Consider the following 9437-nt stretch of genomic DNA (forward strand, 5'->3'; position numbering starts at 1 on the left):
TAAAACGCGTTACAATTACTCGATACCATTTATTAAGGCTGCGCTCAAAAACGATTTACTTATTTTTCTTTAACTTGTTAGTACTATTCATAAAAAGGGCAATTAAAAATATTGACTTCTAGCCCATTGCCACCGTCTCAGAACAGAGCGTTTTCTGATGTTAAATTTAATTTTTTTTTTCATATTTAAATAAATATTTTTAAAAAAAAAATTGTTTTCTTTCAGAACCCCTCGCCCCAAAGTCGGAGTGCGCCCCCGAGACTGCGCCCGCGGCCCCCGAGAGCGCTGCGCCCCCCAAGCAGCTTCCTTCCTCCAAATGGCGCCGTGACTTGCGCTCCACCATTCGCATTCCTGACTACAAGAACAGGTACTGTAATATTGTTTTTAAAAAAATCTTTTAATGCTAAATATATAAATCTGCGGTAGTAAGTCAACTTCTACTGCACTTTCTTCACTTTCAAGAGTTAGCACTTTCTTCATAAATCATTATATCGTAGTCGTACAGGAGAAAGTGACCAACTACCAAAATGTAAAATGTTCAGGAGGGCCATTTAAGTCACTTTTGCTTGCCAAGAAAATAAACACCAATGCAGTTAGTCATTTTTAACACGTCAATATATTACACTTCCAAGTTTAAAATCTTTTGGGATTTTTTCAGGGCAATATTAAGCTAGTATGATATCAAATAGTCAGTGATCACGTTTTTGTAAAACAATGCACTTAGTCACTTTCTCCTGTATGACTACGATGTACTTATGTACACAGGGACATGCTTTAAATCATATTAGTATGATATTGTTTGTTTATTTACCCGTCTGTTTGGTTTCCAGAGAGCCCGAGCTGGTCGGCAGCAAGGCCTCCCGCTCGCAGTCCTTCAACGACAAGTCGTCCTCCAAGCCTCCCGTGGGACTGCTCCGGAAGGAAGGGCTGCACAGCGAGGATGAGGATGACATTGTGGCTTTACGCACGCCCTACCTTACTGAGACAATCGAGCGTGCTCCTACATTTTCCATTGGTATGCTCCCATACTTTCTCCATACCTAACCTAATCTGGATCATAACTGGTTAACCCATCTAGTCTAACCCAACCTATTTGTACTCCAGGTATTATGTTTAAGATATGATATTGACAGCATTTTTCTTTTAAAGCATTATATATAAAAAAAATTACAGTCTTTATTTACACAGAAACAAATATATATGAGTACAGTGCATCAAATGTGTTTTTTTTTTAAATAGCGGAAATTATTAGTCACATGAATAAAAACTCAAAAAAATAATGATTGCTTTATTCGAAGATATACTCGTACATGTAAATATGGAAATATGAAATTTAAAAAAATTTCCAGTATTTTTTTGCTTTTTTTAATCGCATTTGCTTTTATGATAAACCTCATAATCAAATCCTTACACATAATGGAGATTTAGTTATAAATTCACATCAATCAAACAAAAATGTTTTTCTAATAAAAAATTTTACAATTAGGGAATATTCAATTCTACCCAGTCTGATTTGGTGGGTAGATTAATTAATTATCCAGTTAACCTCACCGTGAGTACCTCCCCAACTGTGACACCATAAAATACCCGGTCAGATAGCGTGTAACCCCACGTTAGGATCACGGTGATTATTTCTCCAATATTTGCAGATTATTACCAATGCCATGTTGCCGCGATGATACAATACAATCAAATCATTTATCGGCTAGTTACATATTTTACCGACTGAACAAACGATATTTTAAAATTTCAATTATATCTTACTACTTGAGAGGTTAATTAGAGTAACATTGAACACCTCCTCTGTTATCTCTATGAGATATTATCCATTGCAAAATAGATGATATTGTCTTAACCATGTTGCAGAGAGTCTAAAGGGGGCAGAGTGTACCGAGCGTCCCTTGGACATGAGCTGGACGATGCGCTGGTCCCCCCCGCCCCCCTACCACCAGACCATCAGCAGCGGGCTGTACCGACCCAGTGTCATCACGCACGCCCCTACTGTTCCAACCCCCACTCCACCCCCTCCGCTCAAGGATATCAGGAAGGGAGAATACGTACCTGGTATGAACATTTCAATAAAACATTTATGTTTGAACATGCATGTTCTATTAACACTACAAATAATCAAAACACAGTTGTGATGTTTCTAGGGTTCAGATGTTGCCTGTGAACCCTATTATATTCTTTAACTTGCTTATTTTAAATTACTTTTTTTTTAAATGATGTTTTATAGAACTTAATGTTTTTAAACTCTTACCAACTCTCCTCAATTACATTTTACAGAAAAATGTTATACCAAGGTTCCATTTATTGTGCCGTGCTGTTAACAAATATAATAATAACATAATTAGTCGGCCCCAAAACTTTGCATTCAAAATTATTTTAAAATAATTTGCCTTTTATAATCAAACCTCAGCTATTGTTATCACTTCTGATGGTACTCTTTTGATACATTATTTTATGTTACTCTTAAAAATCACAAAAATTTTAAAATATAATTAATGCCAAGATGTTTTAATGCTGAACACATTAAATTAATAAAATACGAGAAATTAGGTTTGTAAAATAAGTTATTTTTGTATTTGCCTATTATTTATTCATATCTGATAGATGCTTCATGTCTTAAGCTCCTTTTTTTAAATGGCTTTTACATAACTACACTGGAGAAATCACAAAAATGTTAGATTATTTATATTTTTCCATAAAGTGAATGATTTCATATAAAATTATTGATTACATAAATATTTTTTTATAGGTTCAATGTCAATGTGTGATCCTGTTATCGATGAACACTTCAGAAGATCACTCGGAGCGGACTACATGACACTTTTCAATAAAACCAAAGAGACAAATGGCATCACAAATGGGAAATCCGCTAAAGCAGTTACAAAGGATCGCGGCAGCAGCCCCATTATGTTTGCTAGTGATCCTTGTACTAAATTTCTCAACACCAATTCCAAGTCTCCAAAGGATGAACAATCATCTCATTCTGAGACAGTCGATGAGGAAGATGTGAATATGGAAGTGGAGGACACCTCAGGACCGTCAGTAGATGATCATTTCGCCAAAGCTTTGGGTGAAACATGGAAAAAACTTCAAGCGTCAAAACCAAAAATTGATATTATGAAATCGAAATCTCCCGATATTTCTAAAAATGGTAACGCTATTCTTAAAAATAGGAAAGAAATACCAAATTCAAATAATGATAAAACAATTATAAGGGGAATAGTTATTTAATATCTGATTTTATGCAAGTTATTTCAAATTTAAATGATAACAACCATAACAATTACAAAGTGTTAGATATTCAGAGTGGATTTATGAATTGCAAAGAATGTAGAAAGCGTATGACCGAGTTGAACGAAGCTATGGAAGGTATTATCTGAGTATGGAGTAAGCAGTAAACTTATCCAAGACTTTGCAGCCTTGTACGAAGGTTGCACTGCATGTATTAGGGTAAGTGGTTCATTTTCATCCTGGTTTAACATCTCTAAAGGTGTTCAACAGGGATGTCTAATGTCGCCATTGCTGTTTAATCTATACATGGATAATTGCATGAAAGAACTGAAAGATTTAAATGTTGGAGCTAGAATGAAAAATTTCACTGTGTGTTGCCTTTTGTATGGTGACGATACTTTTTTCTTGGCAATAGCAGAGAAGACTTGCAGTCGTTGGTGACCAAAGTATACAATGCTTGTAAGGAAAGTGTTTTGCTGATGGATGTTGGCAAATCCAAAATTATGGTTTAGAAAATTATGAATTGAATAGATGGAAATTATGGAACAGGTAGATGAGAGATTGCATTTCGACTGGATACAGTCGAATCGAATAATGCGATCTCTCAGACGAATGTACAGCAAAATGATATATGATAGATGTTCAAATGGTGAAATAAGGAAGGAATGTAAATCTGAGGTAGGCATTATTGATATAATTAAGAAAGTTGTGATGAGATGGTTTAGACACGTGGAACGAATGAGTGAGTGAACACGTGGAATGAATGTTTGTTGGAAAAGGGAGCAGAGGAGGACCGAGAAAAACTTGACACAATCAGGCATGTCAAATACTTGAAAGCGGTCAAGTGAGGAGTCGAAATAATTGGCGGGTATGTATGAGGAGATGCATGAATGTTTGCAAAGACAGAGTGGTGTGGAGTTCTATTCTCTCTGCCTACCCCTACGGGGAAGTGGCGTGACGGTTAATTAGTAATTTCATTGTGGACAAATCAAATATTGTAATATATTGTAGTTATGTTATCATGGATATGCCATTATCGAATCCCTTTTTTATAATGACTTCCAACACACCTAAGTTCATTTACTATTATTATAATAAGTCAATACGTATTTTGAAATAATAAGTTATACATTATGTAAATTGTAAAACGAATCTAAGTTATTTATAGTAATTAATTTGATATTTGTGTACCTATTGACGATCATATTATTATTTCATTAAAATGTGGTTTTATTTAGGGAAAACCTTAATATTTATGAACAACTATTAGGCTAGCGTTGTCTTACTTTGTCTATAAGTTTAGGCTTAATTCTCTCTTTGAACTTCGGAAACTAATGTTCAATGTCACAAATTATTTTTTCTCATGTGTTATTTGAGAAAAAAAAACTCATACCTATAATATTGTAAGACTTTTAAAAATGTATGTGATTATAAATTGTATATATTATTGTATAAATCACAAAATAAACAAAATACTATGCATATTTGTAATAAAGCTGTTTTACTTTCGAACCTACTAAAGCAGGCCTGGCCAACCCAAATTGCACCCCAGACCGCATCGATAACCTAAAATTTTCCCAAGGGCCGCATACAGACATTAGAAAAAAAATTATAACAACGAATTTCATACTTATTGATTTTTTGTAAGTACATATTATTAACAATTTGAAAGCAGAGGTAATCAGAAAGTACAATCAGGGTAGTTGTGAGAAAAAAACATTACTACGATCAGATTTGAGAAGGAAACAAACATTGAACCAATAAAAAAAATATCTGTATAGTAATAAACATTTTATAAATTTGAACAATCAAAAATATTAATTAAACAATATTGCCAATTTTATTTTAAATAAAACCCATTTATCAATGGCCACTCAGTGCAAGATTTTAATTTCTTTTCGGTTTTTTAATTTTTCTAAAGCTATTTCAATAGTTGAAATTGCACACCTTAACTGGTTTTTGAGATTTTTCGTGATTGCCTTAAATTGAGGATGCTGAAGAGTGTGCGTGTACGGATATTGTTCACAGTTTTTATAACACCATGCATGACTTGGCTCATAGATAATACTTGAGCGCTTAAATTTATACACATAATCACATTTATATTACTGGTTTAAAAATAAATTCGTCATACATGACTGCTGGCCACTTGCGGCCTGCGGGCTGCAGGTTAACCACCCATGTACTAAATCATGATATTTTTAATATTAAATTAGTATCAGGATATTATAAATACTTATATAGCTTTCAGAATAATCTCCTTATATATATATATATATATATATATATATATATATATATATATATATATATATATATATATATATAAATATATATATATATATATGTATATATATATATATATATATATATATATATATATATATATATATATATATATATATATATATATATACATATATATATTTATATATATATATATATATATATATATATATATATATATATATATATATATATATATATATATATATATATATATATATATATATATATTATATATTTATATTAATGAAATGACAATAAAAATATAACAATGTATATTTTGCATCGCATTGTAGAAAAGGCTGCAATTAAACACTGAATTCGGGAGGTGCTAGAATTTGGAATCAATCTTTCCACGCAACCGAATCCAGTCATCAAATGCAGGCAGTATTAATGCGTTCTTCTTATCTTAATTTTCACTCTGTAGGAGCACATATGAGTAGCTACCACAAATTTCAATGCTGCCCTGTCCCTTGGCATGCTTCCTAGTCCAGCATCCCGCTGGTCTGCGGGGTACAGTTGGTGAAAGGTCATCAGTGGTCTTCCGGTGCATTGAAATCCTCGGGATTAGAAGAAAGTACATGAGAGATTTATATATACATATCCATTTTCTCCTTTTTTACTTCTCACATATCGTAGTCATACAGGAGAAAGTGACCAAGTGCATTCTTTACAAAAACATGATCATTGATTATTTGATATCTTACTAGCTTAATATTGCCCTGAAAAACATCCCAAAGGATTTTAAACTTGGAAGTATAATATTGACTTGATAAAAATGACTAACTGCATTGATGTTTATTTTCTTGCCAAGCAAAAGTGACTTAAATGGCCTAACATTTTACATTTTGTCAGTTGGTCACTTTCTCCTGTATGACTATGATATGAGAGACTATTGCTTTCTTTCCACAACCTCATTCCTGACTAATTCATCCTGACTTACTATTATTACTTGCTCAATATCTATACAACATAAACAGTGATTTTAACAGTTTCTAATTAACTGTTAGACCAGATCAAATGGGAATGGTGATCCATTTTTTGCGAATATAGCTCCAGGACTACCTAATTTTCGAATATTGCCTTAATTCGAAAAATCTCACCGTCAAACCATTTTTCATACAAAAATTTTGACAGTTTTCTACAAATACATTAAGGGAACAAAACAATTAAGGGAAAATTCAGATATTTTCTAGAAAACAAAACTAAATAATTGGTTTATTTTTCTCAATATATTTTAATTTTATAATATAAAATGTACCTAAATAAAGTTCATTTTCTGCTTTTATTATTTTGTAAAAAAAAAATATGAATAATCTTTGTTCGCACAGTTTATGTATGATTCTTTTTTTAAAATTTGTTGTACTTAGTAGCTTTGATTTCAAAATAACCCGCTTTTACTATATTTCTTATTTAATCTACTGATAAGTGTATAAACTCCCACTCTATCAAAAAATTATAATATTTTATTTTATTTTTACATCATCAGTTGACAGTACTTCACATAATGTGAAAGAAATAATATGCATTCATAATTGCAATTACAGTTATCCCTCATCTAAGGAATGTTTAAACGGCTAGATTGAATTTTTTGATCCTGTATTTATAATGACTGTTAAAGTATTTATCTTGTGTATCAAGTGTACTCATAAGCATAAATTTTATGCCATATATACTTAGTAACGATTACTTATTTATAAAGCGTTTGATGCATAACCAACACACATAAAAATAATGAAACTGTCAATTATACACTCTAAATACTTCTCATACTCGAACATAGATGTCTACCTTAATATTAAATCCTTTTCAATAAAAGAATAAACCGCATAGCCTCTTTTTTAGAGGCTTTTCTGCAGGTAGGAAAGTAAGGAAAGGGGAGGTAGATGTGGAAGGTACATTTTATTATTTGTTTTTCAACTAAATAAAATACTAGGGTAATAGTTCGTTCAAGGGCCACAATGGTTGCTGATCGAAACTGCTTCTTTATTTAATTAAGTTTTCACCGGACATATGCATCTAAAGTCTGCAACTTTCTGCATATACAAAAATACTGTGATTAGTGTTAACTGGAAACAGTTGACGTACCTATGTCTACATTTCTCGGAATATTTATAAATACATCCCAAAACCCCGACATCGCTCTGTTGCCAGCGAAAGCAGAAAATGAGACATCACCATGGAAATACATACGAGTATATACATACATAAAGGTGGCACCCGCCGTGTGGCATGTTGCGCCATCTTGTTGAAACCACAGCTTTGTCACATCAATGCCATTCAACTGAGGTACGAAGAAGTCAGTAATCATGGTTCTGTAGCGCTCTCCATTGGCCGTAACATTCTGGCCGGCATCTCACATATCAATCGTGAACAAAATTTTGCGCTAAAAAGAGGATCTTGAACCTCTTTTACCGCAGCTTGCTGAATATTGTTTCGGCCCATTCACCGCGCTCAATGGTCATTCAGAAATAAATAAACGTACCGACTACAAATCAACTGTCAACTATCAAATTGACAGTCTGTAGAAACAATTTTGTCAGTTTAAAAACCAAAATCTCTAATTAAAACACCATTTACAACATTGCTCATGGCAAACAGCGAACTTCTTCCCACTGATGTCACTTAGCATTTTCGATTGCATTGTTGTTTCTTAAATTTATAATATTTTCATTGCTTCGCAAGCATTGTGAAATTAAACAAACTATAAATAAGTATGTGATATCTTTCTTCTTTCTTTTCCATGTAACCAGACTAAGCCACAAGTTTAGTTGTATTATCCAGCTAAGAGGAGTAATTAGAAATTGTAATTTTTGTTACAATTAAATTTCAAATGTTTTTTAAGCTTTATAATTTATTGATACAATATACGGATTGCAAATACTGTTATTTGGTCTAGACATAAGTTAATTCTTTCAATAACTATCAATTTTTATATTTTTTTAAACGCACGTTTTTTTAACGTATTGAAAAAATAATTTCTATAATTTTCTTTATCATATATTTTATCACAGCGAAGCGCTCTTGAGGTAGTATTTTACCAAAATGGCGCATATATTAACCAATAATTTTAATGTGATTTTAGTTAGCAAGGCAGTATGTTATATCTACATTCACACACCTACAGCAAAGAAAATTACGAATTCAGATATCTGGTGGCCTATCTTCATTTTATCTGTAAACACCAAATAGGACAAAATATTTAATTTTTTATTTAGCTTGAAAACAGTCAAAAATATCCGACTTTTTATTGTTCAATAAAAAATATAAGAGGATAAATTATTTTTAGGTTTATGAAAAATACCTACCTCCGTAGTGTTATCGTGTTTAGCTACTGTGTTGGAGGTTCCGGGTTCGATTCCCACGGGGGGGGGGGGCGGGTCAAAAATACATATAAGTGTTTTTTTTCTGGACTGGTCAAGATGAGTAAGGTGCGGATAAGGAATATAAATAAAGGTTCAGTAGACGTTTCTACTATTTTATTTTTTATCAAAATTTTAGTATATTAGAATAAACAATAAAAACTACGTTACTTTTTAACTAAGCGATTTTCTTCAATTAATAATACAAATGAAAATAATGAAACTTTCTGGCCCCTATCCGCACCCGAGTGATGCATAGGGGACTGCATCGAATCGACGCGGTAATAACTCGAATATTACCGCGTCGATAATAACGATTGTTTACAAATAATAATCGGTAATAATTATATTTTGAAGCGGGATGAAAAATGTGATCCATATTCATGGATATAGGATTGGAATATTTGTGATAGGATGCAAATGATGAAGTGAAGGATATTAAAACTATATGGGAAAGTAAATCAAGGAGGAATAGTAGTTATTATAAGAGAGGAACGGGAGGATAGCATCAATTTCTTGGGCACTTGTAATAGCACACCCATATTCGTA

The 9437-nt window shown here is 32.4% G+C and overlaps 1 protein-coding gene across 2 annotated transcripts in view; it reads left to right on the top strand.

Annotated features, from left to right (window-relative positions):
• The window catches only part of LOC148302614 (uncharacterized), a 52690-nt gene extending 47955 nt beyond the window's left edge, over nucleotides 1-4735 (top strand). For both annotated transcript variants that reach the window (XM_088271340.1, XM_088271339.1), the window contains 4 exons: nucleotides 226-367; nucleotides 831-1015; nucleotides 1867-2064; nucleotides 2759-4735. In XM_088271340.1, coding sequence (XP_088127466.1) covers nucleotides 226-367; nucleotides 831-1015; nucleotides 1867-2064; nucleotides 2759-3240 — 1007 coding nt within the window. In that variant the 3' untranslated portion in view covers nucleotides 3241-4735. The remainder of the gene's footprint in view (nucleotides 1-225; nucleotides 368-830; nucleotides 1016-1866; nucleotides 2065-2758) is intronic.
• The last annotated feature ends 4702 nt before the right edge of the window (nucleotides 4736-9437 follow it).

Source organism: Brachycentrus maculatus, unplaced genomic scaffold, assembly GCF_059751285.1.
Source record: "Brachycentrus maculatus isolate JH-2025_06_01 unplaced genomic scaffold, ASM5975128v1 h1tg000432l, whole genome shotgun sequence".
NCBI classification, from domain to species: domain Eukaryota; kingdom Metazoa; phylum Arthropoda; class Insecta; order Trichoptera; family Brachycentridae; genus Brachycentrus; species Brachycentrus maculatus.